Here is a 21,031-nt window from a genome sequence, read left to right as displayed (position 1 = left end):
CATTTGACAAATTTTCGCGGGCAGGTGTATTTAAAAGGTATCTAGAGAAACAACTCTTTTGGTACCCTACTGCATGTAACGTAGAGTGATATATTTTTGCATGCGGGCCGGACACGCTAATGAGAGTACAAATTTAAACTGTGACAAAGTGGAATAAGGGGAAGTGCGAAGGAAGGTGGGGGGCTCTTCTCCCCCTTCATTCTGCTTCCTCATCCCCTTCATCACCAGTTTCATCTGATTCGACGGGCTCATCCTTGTTCTGGTTTTCCGTTTCGTCCGTCCCTTTCTCAGACCTAGGGGTAAAAGCGAGGAAACTCGAAGTGGACACACTGTTGAAAAGACGTTTCCACAGTACTGACCCACTATTTGCACTGCCTAATTTTGGAAGAAATGTACACAGGGGAATATAAAGATAAATACATGCACAGAGATGCATATGTATTTTCCTTTGGTTACCGGTTCTTTTGAACCTCGTCGACGCTTTTGCCGTTGATTTTTACTTGCGGGCTTCCGAATTTACTTTTGGCAATTCGCAGTTTTAGTCCTTTTGGTTCAGTTTCCTGTTCTTCATCGAATTCTTCGTTGACGATTTTTTTCTTAGCTAGGTTTTGTTCCTTCTGTTGGGTATTTGCTTTCTTTTTTAGTGATTCGTTTGGTTCGCCCGCTTGCTCTATATCTCCCTCTTCATCCTTTTCATCCTCTTCACCCTCCTTCTCATTTTTCTCTTCCTCTTTGTCATTGCCTCCCTGGGCATAGTTATATTCAGGTAGTTTTCCCCTATTTTTTGTCATTTTACACAAAACCGCATCAGTTATAGAGTTGACCCAGAAGTTCCTCAGGACTTTACTAGCCAAACACAGAATGGTAGAATCATCCTTTTTTTTCCCTTGTCGTATGTTAATGCATTTGCTGGATAATGTTTCTATTGGAAGAAGTATATCCTTTATGTTTATTTCTTTTTCCTTTATATTTCCTAATCTTAAAATTAGCTTATTAGAAACTATGGACCCTTCAATGATTAGCTTTCCCTCTTTATCCGTTTTGTCTAATATTAACCCTGCCAAATGCTTAAGGGACTGACCGCAATATTTTCTATCGGCAAAACTTTTCGCGTCGTCTAAATTTCTGTATTCATTTTTTGAAAGCTTTAAAAGTTCCTTTGTCCATTTATCCAGATTTTTGTTAAAGAATACGGGGGTACATCTACTCAGGAGGACGTTAAGTAGAAGGATGGGAAGGCTCCATTTTATCGAATGCATGGTTGGCTTGGTTGGTAAAAAGAAGGGGAGCAGACAGTGTGGGTAATATGACAAAAGTGGCGTATGGCTTGTGAGATGTGGCGTCAGAGATACAACTCGTCGACAGGTGCAAAGAAGTTTACAGACACTGCACGAATTTACTAATGCTTAGCTATTCAGAGATGATTTGTATGGTAACTTTTTAACAAGGAGGAAATTTCAACCAATTTTGGTAAGAGCAATTTAGTGGATGAAATGGGAGGAAACCCTTATAATGTTCGTTTAATTGTGTGGGAGTTTTTTATTTTATTATATTTTTCTTTTGTCCCTTAATTCTAGGTTATGCAAAATAGGGGGAGGGGTATTCATTTGTGTGTACGTACATGGCTGTCCCCAGGTGGAAGAAAAAAACTTCACGAGGAGGGTAGACATAAAATGGTACCATGGGACATGTAGTAACGTGAAATCATGTGTGGAAGCGAAGACTTATTTTTGTGATTAAGCAGTGGAGCGAACATAAGGCAGTACGTTTTCTTGCGTCCAGTCAATAACCACAAAACGCGCTGCAATACGAGCTGAAAAGCGGGTTGCAAAAGGAATGCAAATTTTACAACATTGTGCTGGGGTAGCCGACCCACATGTGCATTTCTTCTCACAGGGACCAAAAAAAGGCGTATTCACATGCGTACCACTAACTGTGCTTCCCGATATTTAATATCATTTCCTAGGTCAGCACTTTCCCGAAAAACGTTGCGCACTCTGGTGCGGTTTTCAATTTTAAGTCTACGTTGGCCAGGAACTTATACGCCGCTTAAATGGAAAATGCGCTGTGGACGATATGCCCCTAAAACAGTGTGCCGTAACTATCCCTTTCACGATACAGGGTGAGGGCCGTCTAATCGGTTCTACTCCCATTTTGGAACAATATTTACGGTTAAAAAATTTTGTTCATTAGATGAGGGATTGAAGCCATGTAACCCTTAGCAATGGCGCAATAGGTACTACTCGAATGGGCGTGGAACTGGCCATGAGGGTTCCCCTTCGCACTCTTTACATCCACTGTGGAGCCTTTCTTGTATTCACATTTTTCTCCTGCTGTTTCGATGGACTCACCACAATTTGCCCATATAACGTAGAAAAGGAAAATCAGGGAGGGCCTATCCACCTAGATTTTTATCTTTAAAAGTTTTTGAATATACATAAAAAAACACTGCCACATGTCAATTGACCGAATTGCGCTTTTCAAAATGGCTAAAACGGTGCAGTGGTTTAAATGTGATGAAAAAGGGAAAAAAAAATTGCTGAGAAAAGGGTTACCACTCTTTTTAAGCCATAAATATGATAACTATTAAATGTGTTCTTTTTTTTTTTTTTTTTTTTCTTCCTTAATTTAACCGTAATTATTAGATGGGAGTGCCCACCAACCGCATCGATCGTTCTGCATATCTCATACATGCGTTCCGCACGAAGAGCAAGCATATGCCTTATATGCTTACCTGGGCAATTTTCTTTGCCAGGCTTCCAATTTTTTGCCTTCGCTTATGTTTCTGCCGCAAGTACGCTTAACATTTATTATACACCAGATGTGCATTTTTCTTTATTGCTACGTAATTTGTGCCTTTCCATGTTCTGCGACCAAGCAAGCTGCCCCTTCAACTTTTTGAAGTTAAAAATATTACGTCAGAGAAGAGTGTTACATCGCGTAAGTGAATAGATGACTGGGCATTCCACTGAGATGATAATTAGTGAACGCGGCGTTTTGCATGCCAAAGTGCGTACCTATATGTTAAAAGCGGTACAGCCATTCAAATCAGTACTTATGCGGGCATACCTTATCTAGTCACACCTTATGCAGTACGTTCGTAGCCACGCGCGTGCTTGAAAGTAGGTTTATACGTGCGCGGTCATTATCTGTTTATAATATGATGGTTAACCCATGTGTAATTTTCCTCTATACGGTTGGCCCTCCTTTACACTCTTCTTCCCCCCTATGCTAACTCAGTGGGAAAACTCGCGACGACCTATGCATCTGCCATATCACCTTCCACAGAACCGCTGAACAGAAAAATGATGTAACTAATTTATTTGTATATCCTTCTCCCTTTAACATTTCAAATTTTAAGAGCTCATCCTGAATTTCTAACGTTGCCGCAACCGTTGCTACCCATTGGAAGGGTTCACACCAAAGGGCGTAGGTGTTCTCTTATTCCTTTTTGTTTTCATTCGTAAGACTCCTTGGGGAAGGCACCCGGCATAGCAATTTGAAAGGTAGGAGGCTGAGAAGAAAAACAAGGAAGAATACAAAACAGGGAGAGTTTGCACATAACAGAAAGGGTAAGAGGGACAAACTGGCGATATATGTGACATATAGGCGGAGAGAATTCTACAGTAAAGCAAAAGCTAAATGAATATATAAGATGCTTGGATTCACGGGATCATGTCTGTCCAAGGAGTTTTTCGACTTAGCAAAATCGATTGGGGAGGCCCGTTCGAAGCAGGTAAGCTGTGACGTTCCAGCTGTGAGGAGGTTTTGTCCATTGGGGACGCTCACCTGCACACGTAGCACATATATATATATATATAGACATACACATGCACTCATCTGCTTGGTTCCTTTTTTTTCTCGCGAAGGAGGAAGACAGAATCATATGCAATGAAATCGTTTTGCTCAAGTCAAGGTTTGCCGATCCAAATGCGTCAGTAGTAGGTTTCCGTGCGAACACGTGGAGGGATTAAACAATGTGAAAAGATGCATGAAGCCTATGGTCGTTGTGTCAACTCCCACCGGAGAGAGTTGTGCCGTTTGCTCCTTCATAGAGATAGCTATCGAGAGATGCACCTGCGCGAGGATACCCGATGCACCTTCGTCTGGATACTCATGCACCTTTGTGTAGATACTCGATGCACACCTTGTTCTTTTTCTTCCCCCCTCAGAAACAGATAAAGGAATATCTGATCAGGGCGATTTACATCGAAATGCTGGGGCATGACGCCTCCTTCGCATACATCCACGCAGTTAAGCTGGCGCACGAGAAGAACATTTTATGCAAGAGGACGGGCTACTTGTCATGCAATTTGTTCCTAAATAAAGACCATGAATTAATGTTACTTCTAATTAACACAATACAGAAGGATTTAAAAAGCGACAACCATTTGGAAATCTGGGCAGCCCTAAATTGTGTGTGTAAATTACTAAACAGTGAAATGATCCCAGCGATATTCCCAATTATAAAAAATTTATTAAATCATAAAAACGAATTGATAAGAAAAAAAGTTTGTATGTTGTTACATAAAATGTATTTAATAGATCCATCCTTAATAAAAGAAATTGACATTTTTTTGAAGAAACTATTGTGCGATGTGGACCCATCCGTCATGGGTGCGTCATTAAATTTGATCTTTTGCATTGCCAAGAATGACATTACTTATTGTATAAAGTTAGTGCCATACTTAGTTTCTATTCTCAAGCAGATATGTGAAAATAAGTTGCCCAAGGATTATGATTACCATAGAATCCCTGCTCCGTGGATTCAAATTAAAATACTAGCCATTTTTAGAGTTCTCGGATACTCAAATAAGAAGATATCAGAACAGATGTACGAAGTGTTACAGAAGACGATGCAGAGAGCTGACTTTGGCATAAACGTTGGTTATGCTATTATATACGAGTGTGTAAAAACTATTGCTACTATATACCCATCTCATCATTTGCTAGAATTGGCATCTCTTTCCATATCAAGATTTATCTCCTCAGATAATCATAATTTGAAGTACGTTGGAGTTACGGGACTAGCTCTGATTGTGAAGATTAACCCTATGTATGCATCCAAGCACCAGCTAGCTGTGGTAGACTGCTTAGAAGACAAAGACGAAACGTTAAAAATGAAAACGTTGGATTTGTTGTACCAAATGACTAACCCTCTAAATGTTAAAGTAATTGTGGATAAACTTTTATTTCATGTGGAGAATTCGCTAGACATTCATTTTAAGCATGACTTGGCATGCAAAATTATTCAGTTAATTGAAAGGTACACTCCAGACGACATTTGGTTTTTAAATACCATCAACTCTTTGTTTTTGTCCGTCGGTGAATTACTCGATGAGAGTTATTCGTACTCCCTTATTAAGCTCTTGAAGGACAGCTCCATGTGCCTGGATTCCGACTCCGGTGACGATTTGATTCGCAGCGAAGTGAATGAGGAGGTTAGTAGTGGGGATGGCCATCACCGCAACCGCGACAAGAGTAATAATGTAGCTTACGCAAATCAAGGGGAAAGTGCAAATGCGGCTTATTTAAACAGTGCAGAGATGGGCAGTAGGGGAGAGTTCCCGAGGGAGACCGAGCCCCAAGGCGAAGAAGAAGGAGTTAGGAGCCACCCATATGATAAACCCAATTGTGGAAATTATGACTTAGGACAAAATGATGTAAGTATGGCACTTGATGACAGTGAAAAGGTACTCATGGGGGGGGTGATGACCCGGGATGGAAATATGGACGGATTTACAAAAGATAACAGCCATACTGGTGAAAACAACATTAGGGAAGCATCCAATCGAAAAAACGATCAAAATGGTCAGAACGATCAAAAGGATCAGAAGGATCAGGACGAATTAAAAAAAAAAACAAAAATAAACGATGATGTATACAATTTGAGGAAGTATGCCGTGAACACCTACATAACCATGCTGGAAAATAACGAAAACATTCCCTTCATTTTGATGCAAATTATTTGCTGGGTGTTAGGAGAGTATAGCTACCTGTGCGATATAGAAAATTACACCACTGAAGATATCATTGATTTGCTATGTGAGTGTCTGGAGAAAACTTTTAACAATCCAGATAGAGTCAAGTCCTGCATAATTACAGCGATTTTTAAACTGTGCTGCTTCAACAATGTAACCGACCATGTCGTTGCTAAGAAGTTAATCGAGAAATACAAAAACAGCAGACTCACAGACATGCAACAGAGGTGTTACGAATACAGCTCCATTTTAAATAACCCCACCTTAATCAAAAATGTATTCTCAATATCGAGTAAGCAGAAAATCGTCATTGATGAAAATCTGTCCTTTTTAAATCCCCTCGTGGATAAACATTTGGCAAGTGGAGGGAAGGCTTACATAACGAAGGAGTTAAGGCAAACTGAGACTAATTTCGAATCAGCTAAGAACAGCGTCCCCGTGCTCAATTTCACACCATATGAATTACCAATCAATAACAGAATACACATTGATACCCTCCACACATCCAACAGCGATTCTGCGTATGAAAGGAGTTACAAGTATGACACACAAGCGCATGTTTCGCTGGAGGATAAAACTTCTAACCCCAAAGAGAGGGAAAGAACATTTAAGCTTAATGTGGTGGGCCCCAAAAAATGGACAAAAGAAACGTGCAAAATTGAAGGAAAGAAGAATAATGAGAAAAATAGCCACAAAAATGGAAGGAAAAAGAAGAAGAAAAAAAGAGACAAGCAACCAATCTATCAGTTGAAAGGTAGCCGTGAAAATGTGAACAGAACTAAAGTAGGAAAAAAGGATGGGCAAAAAAGGCTTCCAAAATTTGGCAACACGCGGGGAGGAATTCAACAAGAAGAGGAGGAAGAGGAGAAGGTGCAACAAAACAATGATGAACTTTTTTATGATAGCAGATATGGTGGACAGGGAAGAACAGAGATGGGCGAAGAAGACGACGAGGACGAAGAAGAGGACGAGGATGAAGACGAAGAAGTGGAAAATGAAGGAAGCTATGACGACAATGACCAACCAGGGAATGACGGAAGAGAGAATGAAAAAAGAATGGATGACTTAGGAGACTACTACGATCAGAATTACGAAAGGTTTGACGAGAGAGATATACACAAGTTAAGGGATTACAAGCAGCACCGTGAAAACAGCAACAATAATAATAACAGCTCTTTTTACAAACAACGGAGCTCCCATTCGAACAGCAATGCAACCGAAACACATAACGAGCTAACAGAGAAGGAAAAAATGGCGGCTGCTCTTTTTAATGGTCTAATATCAAACAATTCTTCAGTTGACTATTCGAGAAATAATTACTCTTCCAGTTTTTCAAGTAAAAAAAGCCACTTATTATTGTCCAATAGGAATTATTTTAACTCCAAATCTGATGAGAGGAGCACTGATGAGAGGGGAAAGCACTTTGTTGAGGGAAGAAATTCAAGAAAATTCCAAAGAGAGCCTGCTGCATCGAGCAGTCAAGAAATGGAAAAGAAAAACTCTTCGTTGAACCTTTTGGGAAACTATTCAAACAAATTGGACGAAATGAGAAAATCCAATTGTGCATTTGATATGATAGATTTGAACGAACCTTCTGCCAAAAGGGACTTTATGGAGGAAGAAGAGGAAGATAGGAGCTGTAAAGAGGAGGTACTTTCGAAACACCTTTTAATTGAGCCCACAGGCACTACGTTAAAAGCGGGGAGTCATATGAAGAGAGAGAAAGGGCAAAGAAAAAAGCGCCGCTTTTTTTCATCACATGTTGTGCTCATTTTCCTCAACCATCATATTTAGAAAGCGAGTTGAAAAAATAGTCCTTTCCCTCGTGCTGCTGAATTTCAACGCGCTTCGTCATTACGCAGTGGTCTTTTTGTTTTTACGAAAATTTGTGCTATTTTACTGCGTATTGTGCCCCTCCTATTTTTGCGTCATTTTAATTTTTTTCCAGGACAAAAATCTGTGGAACAGCATCAGCAGTCAGAAGAAGGCCGTTTTTTTAAACACGACAACGTTAAACATATTTCAGATAATTAAAAAAATTGAGGTAGGGCGTTTTGCCACCGAGGTCAAAGAGGACTTCGCCGCTTTTGCTTCGTAGTCGCTTTGCAGTCGCGTGGCACAGTTGGGCAGTTTGCATACATGTCTCTTTTAATCTCTTCTGTTTTTCTTTTTTTTTTAATTTCCACCCTGCCCGATATTTATGCATCACATATTGGCGTCACATTTTGATGGCACACATTTTCTTCACATTTTTTCACCCTCTTGCAGAACAACCTAAACGCCAACGTCGTGGAAGTCAGCAAAAAGGAAGCCTTAACTTCCTGCATTTATAGCAGCAAAAAAGTGTTGATAAAAATCAAAATAGAGGAAAACAAATTGGTTTTTTTAGTTAAGTCCGCGGAAATTAGGTAAGACACAACCTGAAGCGTAACGCTATCACTAAGGAGTCTTTGCATATGTATATGTTTGATGTGTTTTTTTTTTTTTTTTTCACCGCATGGATAATTATTTTTTGCCTTTGAACAGTGAGACGGTTAAAAGCTACTCAATTTTGATATTATTATTTTTTTGTTTTTTTTTCCTCCCCCTCCTTCAGCATAATTGACAGCGTCTTTGACATTCTGAGAAATTTGTTTCACGTATGAGTTTTTGTCATACATATTCGTGGACATGTAGGAATACAGGAGTGTACTAGTGTACGCGTATGTGTGTGTATGCATGTAGGATAAACTTGTACGCATTTTTGTTTATTCCCCTGTTGTACGAGTTTTTTTTTCTGTCCTTTTTCTTTTTTTTTTTTTGTTAAATTATTGAGGGGCATCAGCATCTTATATGTGCGCATTTGTTTTAGTGAGATGTGTTTATGCTGTTTTACCTCCTGTGATAAGCGAAGCATTTTCGTACACAAGAAGTGCGCTTCGGGTGTGTAACTGAGCCTCCCTTTGGTGACCACCTACACTTAGCAAATACGCACATATATGCATACAATATGCGAGTTTCTTTTTAAAACGAACCGAACCCAGTGAACATTTTTTTAATTTACCAGCTCTAATTTTTTCAAGAAAAAGAACAGCTCCGAGTAAAACGACGCAAAGAAGCGAGTAAAAATAAAGGTGAAAAAATGAAAAACTGCTTGTTGGACTTATCACCTCAGGGGTGACGTTCACCCATTCGTTCACCGGTGAAATGTGTTCATTTCTGTAAAAAAAATTGTACGTGCGATCTACACAGAAAATAGGGTATCCACTTAGGCAAAGTGAATAACACGTTAGCATAACTTACAAATGGGTAGGTTCAAAAATAGCATCGCTAGAGGATTCCCTTTGGTTCATTTTACGCAGAAAAATACCTCGAAATATGCCACATTTGTGAGTACATTTCGTACATTGTACATTTTGGTTTCTCCGCTTTCATTTTTTCCCCTCAATAATTTTCGGAAATCAATTTTGTACATCTGATATTTGCATCTAGCTATATGCATGGACACAATTTCAGGAGGGCGCACAGCATACCTTTTCGTGAATTAAAAAGAGTATAAAATATACACGTGATCAGGGTGATTTTTTTTTTTTAATTCCCCATTTAAGGAACCTCTTTTTCTTTTCTTAAATTAAAAGCTCGAAGTTCCAATCCCTTTTCACTTAAAAGTGCGAAAAAAAAAGAAAAAAAGGCTGAAAGGTTAAAAAGTTAAGCTTGAAAGGGGAGGAAAATGAAAATGCCACATGTTACATGAAAAAATGTACATACAATACATTTTTACATACGTGTACGTATGATGAGATATTTGCATTCTTGCGCACATAACCATTTTCGCCGCTTGCGCGCTTTCGCTTTTGGCGAATTCGTTGAGGGTAAGAAAATAAAGGAAAAGTACCAAAGGTTTTCTTCTAATGCGTATGGAGCGTTGTTTAATTGAGAATATGCATATCCGCAGGGTTGTTTAGAAGGAAAACCCTTTTTTTTTTCTTCTTCTTCTTCTCCCCATCGTTTATTTCAAAGGAGGGAAGAACTTACTCGAGCTGAATGTAACTAAAGGAAAAGGAACAGAAATGCGTGAACAAAAGTGAGCCTAAAGAACGCAAGACGAACGAAAGGTAAGAGGAAAAAAGGAAGAGAAAAAAACAAAAAACAGAAAGAAAAACAAAAAAAAGAAAACGCGCATAGGAAGAAAGGAAAAAATAGCAGATGAAGTAAACGTACACAAGAATTAGTCACCTTTTCCGCAATCAAGTCAGCGTTGATATAGTTTTAACCACGTGTACAATCCCGCATAAAGGCTTCGACGGTCGCAAAACGATATAGTTATATACCCGTCAGCACGAATAGGCATATCTGGGGCAAAATGATCGTGGGAAAAAATTTCTGGGATGAGGAGAAGGACGCACCTATTCTGAAGAGAAATGGAAATTACATTAACAGGGAGAACTGTGAATATGTTTGCAAGCGTGCAGAACATTTCTACGAAATTATGTTAAGTTACATTAAAGAGGAAATCAATGTGGAGATTCGAGAAGATTGTAATGATAAAGAAATTTTGAGGATAATACAATTAGACGCTGAAAGAACATTTAACAAGGAAGAAAATCGATCTCTACTAATCGAAGTGCTGCAGTCCATTTATCCAATAACGAATGATTACCACCAAGGCATATCATTTATCTCTTCCTTTTTGTTGCTTTTTTTAGAACCAAGGGAAGTGGTAAAAATTATTACCGGTTTACACAGATATTATTTACCGGGGTATTTTAAGGCAATGCCGAAGGCATACGTGAGGGATTCTCGTGTGTTCTTAAGTATCTTAAATCATTTCCATCCAAATTTATATGAACATATAAAAAACTTGATAACTCCCGAAGCTTTCGTTTCTAAGTGGTTCATTGGTCTCAATGTGCACGTCTTGACATTCGAATCGCTTATGTTATTTTTTGAGCACTTGTTGAAAGAAGGAGAAATATTTTTGTTTAAATATAGTATTGCTTTGTGCAGAACCTTGGAACAAGAAATTATGAATACAAATGACGTTTCTAAGCTTCTAGCGCTGTTGCGATTAGACCAGAAACTTTTCCCCAATGATTATAAAAAGTCGGAAACGCAGAAAATTGGAGATTTCTTTTTAAGCATTATTGAAGCTTCATTAAAAGTGGACATGTCAAACATTGACTTGGACAAATTAAGGGAAGAAGCCTGTGAGCAGATGAGGCTGGAGGAGGAAAGGAGGAAGCAAATTGAGATGGAGCGCCTTTTAACGGATGACGAAATTATTTTTTCCGACGAAGACGAAGACGACTTAGATGATGATGACGAGGGGGATGTAGATCTGACGCAGAGCGAGCAGGGGAACATATCGGACCACACGGATAATTTGCATCGTGTGGAAAAATCTCTTCATGTGGAACTGAACAAATTACAGCTTGACGAGGCCAAAAAGGCCAAGTCAGAAGACGCAAAGGAGAAAGCAATTTCGAGTGGAGAGGCCCAAAAAAGTGAGAAGAAAAACGTCGAAAAAAGGGAGTGTGAAGAGGCCGACTGCTTTTAACAAATATTAAGAAAAATGAATACAACAATCGGATGGAAAAAAAGGAAAGAAAAAAACAAAAACGTACACATGTGTTAGATGTAAACGCACTGCGTAACAAAATGGAAAGATTAATTAAAATAAGATGCAACTTCGTATTTAAAATGTTACCCACATTTTTTTACCCAAGACCAGGTGCAAAATATATATATGCGTACTTTCCACTGGAACACTTTATATAGCATTTATTTTAATTAAGGCGCCTTTTCTTTTCATAAATGCGGCGGGTGATGCACCAACACCCACATGCTTTATGTTAATGTGTGATGCGTGTAGAACGCACCATCGAATTGTGTCACATTGTATTGCTGAGCAATGCGGTCTGATGAGTCATCCGATCCGTACTGCGCTTGCTTCGCAAGTGCTGAGTCGCATGGCCTTTTTCTTTTTTTTTTTTTTAAGCATACAAACATACCAACACTTTTGTTTTACGTATATACTATTTGTGTTAATCTGTTTTCTCCCAACACACACATACAATTGTCCCTACACCCCACGTGGGTGTATTTGTTTGCACCTCAAATGGGTTTATTTTTACACCTCAAATAGATTTCTTTTTTCACCTCATAATTATGAAATAATGGGATGCTTTTCCACATTTCCCCAATTAATTAGTAGATATATATTGCGACTGACGTCGTGAGGGGAGAGAGTTCATTTAGGGATTTACCTCCTCCACCTGCGGGCAAAGGGAGGAAAGCTAATCTGTCAAGTGTGGCGAATTTGCGATGGGGTGACAATTTTTATGGGCTCCGTTGTTTAAGAAAACAACAGAAAGGAAGGAGCCAAAGATATGAAGACATGCCTTTTCTGCATCCAACATGGACGCCGATCTGTCATTTTTATTATACCGTGATGCAGTCACATTTTTACGGTGGCCCTTTTACCGCTGTTCCGTTTCGACGTTTATTTTTATAATTATATTAAAAGTTGTGGAAAAAAAAAAGAAATTAATAAGCAAAAAGGAATAAAAATAGACATTGCGCGATAAGCACAGGGTATATACACATAACATACAAGCACACAACGCGCGAAAATTCAGTTCACTCTTCCGTTTTTTGTAACCTAGCTTTTGCATTAATAACCGACACGTTCATTTGTTTGGCTCTCTCAATTATTTCCCTTCTCTTTTTACTCGAAACATTATGAGCAATTTGGACACAGTACTTTGTGTTGTTCATAATTAATGGTTCCATTTCTCTCACATTTCTTACTATATATTTATACTTATTATTTGGTAATAAATATTTCGTTTTTTTGTTGCTTCCGTAACCAATACTTGGCATTAAGTTCGTTCCTTTGTACCTTCTTCTGACACGACAATCAATACCTCTTGGTTTTCTCCATGCAGGCTGCGGGGCAGAAGAGGCGAAGGTGGGGTGTTGTAGGGCGTCTTCATACAAGCATTAAAGATAGGCGCACGACATATAGACATGTCATGAAATGATGCAACACAAAAGGATACGATAAAATAGGTACGCCATGTGTATGAGCTTATGGAGAGGTGAATTCGGGAGGGGGGGAGGTTTGCTTCAAAATATATTTGTTTATCACAATTAGTACGCGAGAAAGGTGATGCATGGGGTCAGGTATACAAAACCCATAGGGATGTGTATTCCCCACTAGGAACATGCTGATATATGTTGCTAGTCACCACCCCTGGATTTCTACTGCATACAAATTCCACTGAGCTTAGTGTGTACAAAAATAGTTCCTCCCTCTTTGTAGTTACACAAGCGTACACGCGCAAGTCAACAAAGGGTATCTGCACATGTATAGGCATATATCTAGATTATAAAGAAAGTATCACTTGGTCTCCCCCTCCCATATTCTCCTTTCTTTTGTGTTATCTTGTGATTACCTTAACGCGCATAAACCTGTTCGACTGAAAACGGGTGAACTTCTTTGTTCTCTTCTTTACAATTTTTCCCACTTTTTTTACGGCCATTTTGGATTTTTTTGTATATGTTGGTTGGATAAATTTTGCGTTTCGCAAAAAAAGGACTACTAAACGTGGAAATGTCGAATCAGTAAGGTACGCAAAAGTTAATACGGCGTTGCTGGCACGGCGTTATAAACATATATACATTTACATGGCAGGATTGAAATATAGCCTTCCTTTTTTTTTTTTTTTTTTTCTTAAAAAATTATATTTTCTTTTTTTTTTTTATCTATAAATTATTTAAATAGTTTAAACGGTTTTAAATATATGAGGAGTTGTTGAAATTTTGCGAATCTCCCTTTAGCTGGTATTTTTCCCTTCCCCATGTTTTAGCAGCTTGCAAATTTTTCTGTCACCATAGGAGCAATACGTGGATAGCATAATAATATTATATAATGCATATAACATATACCGTTTTGCAAATATAAAATTGCATAAGTGAGAAGTGCATCGTTATAGGTTGTAGTCAGTTATCTCTCTTCTGCAATTCTCACACGTGAAGATCTTTTTTAATAATTAATTGCGGGACCGGCACAAAGTAAAACATGACATAAGATGTACAGAGCAATGCTGCAAAGGGCTACTTACGTATGCAGTATATAGTTTCGTGAATGTACGCGTCAAGCGACGCAGCATTTTGGGTTCCTTCAAAAAAGATGCCCCTGTTTTTTTTTTTGTTACCAACCCTCTCATTACCTTCTTTTTTTTTAAATGTGCCAACGGAAATAGGATTGTACATTTTTAACTTAAGTGTTTTTTTAAGCGGAATTTATTTATGTTCGTAAAAATGGCCCATCATTGCTTAAACTGTATTTTTCTTTAAGCAACAAAGGGAAGATTTCCTGTAGGGAGGAATATATAATATGCCCGCTGGAATTAATGCCCCGTAGTAGTACCAGGGGGGGGTATATAGGAATTATGGTACATCCCGTTTCATTTCACCTTGGAAAAAATTTATGCGTAGTACAATGGCACTTTGCATTGGCCACTTCGAAGGGAAAAGAGCAGCCACAGTGGAATTGCAAATTTTTAGGCAATAAGATATACTATTTCGTATTCTTTCTCAAGGGGTGCCTGGGTCACTTTATTTTATATAAAAATGGCACAAAATGCGTTTTAAGTAATAAGGGGGAAAAACGGCAGAGCTTGGCAAAATGCGGCTACAAGAGTAGCTCATTTGGGGGCTGTATTGTTCCATTTTTTACGCAGCCATTTGTTGACCATCTGTTGCCCATTTGTATGTGTCGTTTATTCTCCCCAACACGAGTACTCTTCCCTGCGACAGGGAAGGAATAAAACATAGTAGGGGCAACACATCGTGGAGTAAAAATTTCGCTAACAAATATTTTCAAAAGGAAGATACATTTTTTAAGAGCATGGGTGGAATGGCGTTTTGGTTCAGTTCATGCGGTCAGCCGTATTTTGCATTTTCTTGACGAAAAGAGTATATAAGTAAATGGTTTATGACTGGGAAAAAAAATTGACATCATCCAGGATTTGACAAATGGAACAAATAAACAAACGAACATGCGAACAAATCAAGAAATTAACGAATCGAGGGGGCACTGCGGAGCCCCTTTTTCGCGTGAAAAATTTTGTTGTATACATTTTTTAAAACTGATTAATGCTAGGGACGGCCACTTTATATGCCGAATATCGCAAGTTGCGGGGAGCGGGACTTTTCCACGTTCCCCCGTGTGTGTGTCAAAATTGTGTCGCTGCACGACGACGTGTCTGTATGCGCGGAAGGGATGTATGTGCATCTACGCGGGGTGCTGCTTTCCTGCGCTTGGTAACGGTTGGCTGTATTTTCCCGCATAAACCACATGCCCCCGGCGTTTCGCCTGGTTGCCGTGAATTACTGTGGAAGGAAGGAGATGTTCTTAAACTTAGACTCTCCGGTTAGGGTTATCAACCCGACACTTCCCAACTCGGTGCTGCGCTGATTAAGTTTCGAATTGACCACGAGCTCGTCATTCAGCGTGGCATTCACGCGTTCCCCGTTGTAGGACACCGTCAAATGGCACCACACATCCGGGGGTATTGGCATATGCGTTGGTGCATTTAGCTGGTATGGAATTCCGTTACTAATTTTTAGGAGATACAATTTACCATCCATTTGTGTGGTATCCAATATGACAGATAAGAAATCATCAGATGATAGGACTCTGAAAATAACCCCAGATTTTGTCAAAGGTTTTAAGCTAATGGATGTTCCGAGCGAAAAGGATTTCATGTTGGTACATATGTTGTGACGCTTTAAAAGTATGATTGATGGAATGAGCAGATCTTCTTCTTTCCGTTTCTGCGCTGAGTGAAGATAACACTCGTCGGTGTCCATTTTTCCAATTTGATTATGTCCATCCGAGTAAACACGTTGTATTTGTTCTCCCCTTTTGGGATCTGCCCAAATTGAGTTGAAGGCGAAATTTTTGTGAATCCTCCAAAAGGTGTTTAGAGGAACAATCCAGTTAGTGTCTAATGGGAGGTTGCACCTTTCTGTGAATGGTTTGCACCCAATCTGGCTATCTCTATTTGTGGCTTCTTCGGTGACTGCTTCTTCATTTGAATGACTTCTTTTCTCCACTTTGTGGAAATCATTTATATTGTTCGTGGAAGGGATGGTAACTGACTTCCTCGCCCCCTTGTAGTATTTGGCTTGATCGAGAGAACCTATGACAATTTTATCAAAAAATATTTTTTCCTTACAGTTGTTTATTCCAACTCCTACGTGTCCATATGAATCATTTTTTGTTTGAAATCCGTTGACATATTTCCCGTTTATGTAAGCTCTAACATTTTTATAGCCAAACTCGATAAAGAGTGTTGCCCATGCCCCTAGCTGCAAGGGCAAACTTCTTATTTGCCTGCTACTAATTGGTGGACTCCTTTTCCCATCGGTCATTTCGACAAAGTAAAACTCCTTCCTGTTTATTACAAAATTGGAGTAATTCCTATCGTCTCTGTACTTGATGAGGATTCCTACATTTCCTTCATATGGTATTTTAACGTCGCAGGAGATGAAGCCTTTGTACACCTTAGTGTGTCTCTGGAGTATGTAAGAAGCGTATAGCTCTTCCCCGGATTTTATGAGCCTATCATTGGTGATAGCCGCAAAGAGGTTTCCATTGGTGAATCTTTCCATAGCCCAGTTTGATGACCCGCTTATACTCCTACCATCAATGATGACGTAGTTGTCATTTATATTTTTTGAGTTGTATTTTTCTTCAAATGTCTCTACGGTTATCGGTTTGACGTCTGCTAGTGCCTTTTCCAATTTTTCTATGATCATTTTTTTTCTATTTGTGATCAGTGCAAATTGTTTTATGAGAGATACCACGGATGATTGGTTCACCCTGATGAAGGTCTCGTACTTCTTTTGTTCGCTTCTCAACTTGGACAAGGTTTTATTCAAATTGTTTATCTGTTTATTTTTTAGTATTAAGTTGGAGAAAATTCCTTTTTGTTTTTTTGCCAATTTCTGCAAGTGTTCCTTTTCCGCGTCGTAGCTTTGCTGGAATGTGTTAAAAGAGTCCATCAGTTGCGGGTTCTGTTGTACGCCTGGTGAATCAGCAACTTGGTTACAGCTTTGAATTTCGTGACTTTTGTCCGCAGATCCATTTCTACCGGCTAGCAATCCTCTCTTGTAACTTTCTGTGTTGTACAAATGGTGCATGTTAACCAGTTGGTTCTTCAAAACGGCGTGCTTCTGGTGAACTAGGGCAACTGGGGGGACATCCATCAGGTATGACTTCGTCTGGATGAAGGAGAAAAGAGCATCTTCACTGGAGTCCGAATTTAGCGACTCTTTAATGTTGTGGGAGGTTCTTGGGAAGTTACAAATGGATCCATTAGGTTTCGTTAAGTAGTAAGAATCTTCATTATTATGATCAGCGATGGTAGCCATAACGCCATTTCTAGTTATTGTCATGGTGCTAGTAAACGATTGGGTAATATTTTGCAGTTTCCTTATTTGTATCAGTCCGCCTCCTTTGTTTGTTATGATACCAGAGTGAATAGCAGATTTGCATATAGCTGACTGCGGTCCGTAAATGTAGGATCCTAGAACTGGCTTTTCATTGTGGAGACAGTTAGGCAAGCATCGTGCAACTACAACGTTTTCGTTAGTAAAATGAATTTCTTCAAATGTATCATCGCAGGTTAGTAATAAAGATGGGTATTTCATCATGTCATTCGGTTGTCTATACCTTATGTACAGCTGAATATTGTTACACGTTTTTCTTGTCCATCCGGGTAGATAAATAGGAGTACTATCTTCACTTGTGTATTTTTCAAACATTGCAAATGCATCCACCACTATGCTTTCTTCACTTTTTGTTAAATCGGAACGCTGGATCCGTTTTACGATGAAGGATCCAGAACTGAATTCATAATTGTCTGGTAAATTTTTGTCACAATTTATTTCAATGTCTGAGATGTATCTTTTGGAAGAATCAGTTTTTGTTAGTAGAGAATGTTTATCATCCGTCACAACTCCTGTGTACCCTTCATACACATTTCTGTTCGAGTCATAGTTCAGGAAAAAATCGTCCATGTCTACCAGCTTAATGTCTGTGATTCCTTTAAATGTATTGTCTTCCATGTCTGTTGGTAGAATCAGTGCACACGGTTCCGAAGTGGCTTTTTCGTTTGTTCGCTCTTTTATCGTTACCTTTATGATTCCTCCGCTTTCTTGTGGCAGCAAATTTGCCTCGACTGCAGATGCGCACATGCGGGAGGTTAGCGCGTAGCAGGGGGGAGGGCTTGCCTCCAAATTGGAGGGGACTCCATTTGGAGTGGCCTTATTGGGGGAGGCATTATTAGGGGTGGCATTATTGAAGGCACCCCCTGCCGCGGAGCACTCGGAGGGGCACAAAAAATGGGACTCCCTATTATCCCTAGGTACAATCTCGAAGGTTGTGGCGCAGTCTATCTTTTTCTGAAACGCGGTGTAGCAAACCTTTTCATATACAGTGGTGTACAAGTATAGAGAATTTATGACTTGTTCGGGTATGTGTTTGCTGGACCAGAATAATGAGAAGGATGGCATGGGGGTGTTGGTTTCTACCCCAGCAGATGACACCTCGATGTATATAGACACCAGTTTATTTCTGGCTAAATGAACAAGGGAGCTACTTACAGTTGTTTCATTTGCCATGTCTTCGTTTGAAATAATTTCCTTACTCTCTACCTTAACAGTCAGCTTACCTACCACATTTTTTGCAACAAATGTGTAGTTTCCGTCATCTGGAGGGTTAAGAAAACTTTGAATGACAATTTTGACTTGTCCACTTTCAATTCCCAATTGGTTTAATTTTTCTTCATTTAGTTCTAATCTCTCGAGTGGAGCTCTCAACAAATTGTTCCTTTTATTTATATCAATGTTGTCGTATATTTTCATTAGGGCACCCGTTCCGTAATTGGCCAACGAAGAAGACGTGTTTATGAGAGATTTAATGTTACTCATTAAGTTTGCGATTTTTTCCTTTTCCTTAATGATTTCCTTTTCTGTTTTTAAAAATTTATTAATTTTTCCTTCTGCTTCTGTGTAGCTTTTAATCAGTACTTCTGACTTTGAATGAAAATTTTGAAAACTTTCTTCATTCACATTTTGTAGCTTTTTGTGTGCATATTTTGCTTTCATAAAATTTAGTTCGTCCTCGGAAAAGACCTTAATTTCGAACTCCCTTGTGGATAGTTCATTGCAAGCGAAGGCAAATAATTTATTCCCAGCTAGCTGAGCGCAAGTGTTATTTTCATTTCTGAGTCTTTTTACCGAATCGATTTTCCACATTTCTGACTTGTCGTTCAAATCGGGGGAGCAATTCGAAACGGTTAAGAAGTTTTTGTAAGTTTTTAGACACAGTCCATTTTGTGTTCTAAGTCTTCCGTTCGTGGAGGACAGCCAGGTGATTTGGTTCTACAAGAGGATGAATAGGCGCGGAATAGTGGTGTCGTCATGTCGAGGTGGTAAAATGGCGAGTTGGCTCACACGTGTGTTACCATTTTGGCTAAATCTCACACAGGGATAACCATTCTCATGGAGACAAAAAGCAGCAGATATACACAAACAGTTACATTTATCTGTATACACCCCATTTTACCTCATTTCCATGTGCTAACTTGTCGCATTCATCCGAAGCTACTTCAAATTTGTTATTTTCAATAACGTTTTCGGAATATAGGCAGTATGCGTCTTTGTGCTTCAGGAATATCCTACTGTCGGACACAACTTGCCCGAGGGATCCATTACAGAAAAGGGGAAGAAGCAGCGCGCAGGTTAAAAGGAAGGATGTTTTCATTGTGTTGGGCATTTTCTTTTCCAGGCAATCCCGGGAAGCACTGCAGGGAAGCAGTGAAGGGAAACGAACTGAGGAAACTAACCGAAGAACCCCCAAGCAGTGCAACAACAAAATGGGAGAAACAACAAGCTAAAATTTACATACAATCAATTTACACAACCAATTTGGGCCGCCACACATTGCCCCTTCGTTCGCACAACAGAATAGTGTTACTAGCTAAAAAAAAAAAAAAAAGAAAGCCACAAATGTTACACCAAATTGTGTCATGTACTAAGTTAAACTCCATCCACCAGAAATTTCTGTCACAATATTAATCCGTCTTAACAACAACACCATGGGAAAGATCTAGCAAGATTACCACGCGTGCGTATACAACATTGCGCGCGTAGACAAGTATATTTCCCCTTACTGCGTGTAACTACACAACGTTGTTTCAATAGGCCATTTGCCAATATTGTGCGTGAGAGAGAGAAAAAAAAAAGGAACATTGAAGAAGAAAGACCGTTATACGGAATGATGCGCGACTCTTACATATCCATTTGGAGAACCTCCCTTTTACGCACGATATGTCTTTACTTTAAAATTGCTACGAATGGCGCTATTTGAAATTTTCTTAATTTTGTTATTTTTTCCTGCCTAGAGATTTGCACGTTCATACTTCCTCACATGTGTATTTACACATATATGCGCGAAAAGTGGCAAAATAAAGAATTGTTTCTTTTACTTATTTCCGCCGAAATGTATACTGGCTCAAAAGGCACGCTTCTTACAACAAGTGCTGAAGTGTTAGTGGGAAAATGAACGTGGGCATGTGTGTATGTGGACTTATATTTATCCATATATTTACACATAAGTACCCGTACGTACTATGTATGAGCATACATTTGCTGATACATGGATGTATGCACGTTCATGAAGTGGAAATGAGGTGGACATACACATGTATGCGCACGTGAGAATGTACGTATGAATTAGTTCTTCAATATGCAAAAACGCTGTAAATATGTGCATACATTTTTATGTATTAAAAATTTTTTCTCGCTTACATCTAATTTTTTTTTAATTGAAAATTTTTTTTTACAAAAAAAAAAAAAAAAAAAAAGAAAACATGTAAAAATGAAATAATTATGATACATATTGTTGTTTGCACTAGCTTCACATGATAGATGGGGTGAGTGTATGGTAACTGTCCCTTTTGTTTTTTGCTTATACTTTTACACCCACAATTTGG

The 21,031-nt window shown here is 39.0% G+C and overlaps 5 protein-coding genes across 5 annotated transcripts; 2 read left to right on the top strand and 3 right to left on the bottom strand.

Moving 5' to 3' along the window:
• Window positions 1-196: 196 nt before the first annotated feature.
• On the bottom strand, window positions 197-1,259 carry C922_01478 (hypothetical protein; the record flags this gene model as incomplete). Its single annotated transcript, XM_008817081.1, has 2 exons — window positions 197-293; window positions 457-1,259. The coding sequence occupies 2 exons, from the start codon at window positions 1,257-1,259 to the stop codon at window positions 197-199; spliced, it is 900 nt and encodes a 299-aa protein (XP_008815303.1).
• Window positions 1,260-3,655: 2,396 nt separating this feature from the next.
• C922_01477 (hypothetical protein) lies at window positions 3,656-8,393 on the top strand (the record flags this gene model as incomplete). Its single annotated transcript, XM_008817080.1, has 5 exons — window positions 3,656-3,736; window positions 3,870-3,941; window positions 4,173-7,631; window positions 7,930-8,025; window positions 8,250-8,393. The coding sequence occupies 5 exons, from the start codon at window positions 3,656-3,658 to the stop codon at window positions 8,391-8,393; spliced, it is 3,852 nt and encodes a 1,283-aa protein (XP_008815302.1).
• Window positions 8,394-10,323: 1,930 nt separating this feature from the next.
• Window positions 10,324-11,517, top strand: C922_01476 (hypothetical protein; the record flags this gene model as incomplete). The annotated part of the gene is made up of 1 exon (XM_008817079.1): window positions 10,324-11,517. One exon carries the CDS (start codon window positions 10,324-10,326, stop codon window positions 11,515-11,517), a length of 1,194 nt encoding a protein of 397 aa, XP_008815301.1.
• Window positions 11,518-12,599: 1,082 nt separating this feature from the next.
• C922_01475 (50S ribosomal protein L32) lies at window positions 12,600-13,504 on the bottom strand (the record flags this gene model as incomplete). The annotated part of the gene is made up of 2 exons (XM_008817078.1): window positions 12,600-12,908; window positions 13,418-13,504. 2 exons carry the CDS (start codon window positions 13,502-13,504, stop codon window positions 12,600-12,602), a joined length of 396 nt encoding a protein of 131 aa, XP_008815300.1.
• A 1,852-nt stretch (window positions 13,505-15,356) lies between these two features.
• On the bottom strand, window positions 15,357-19,800 carry C922_01474 (hypothetical protein; the record flags this gene model as incomplete). Its single annotated transcript, XM_008817077.1, has 2 exons — window positions 15,357-19,418; window positions 19,603-19,800. 2 exons carry the CDS (start codon window positions 19,798-19,800, stop codon window positions 15,357-15,359), a joined length of 4,260 nt encoding a protein of 1,419 aa, XP_008815299.1.
• Between the last annotated feature and the right edge of the window lie 1,231 nt (window positions 19,801-21,031).

The sequence above is a fragment of the Plasmodium inui genome, assembly GCF_000524495.1.
Source record: "Plasmodium inui San Antonio 1 unplaced genomic scaffold supercont1.5, whole genome shotgun sequence".
NCBI classification, from domain to species: Eukaryota; Apicomplexa; class Aconoidasida; order Haemosporida; family Plasmodiidae; genus Plasmodium; species Plasmodium inui.
Note: the sequence above shows the minus strand (reverse complement) of the source record. Positions and strands in the feature narration are given on the sequence as shown.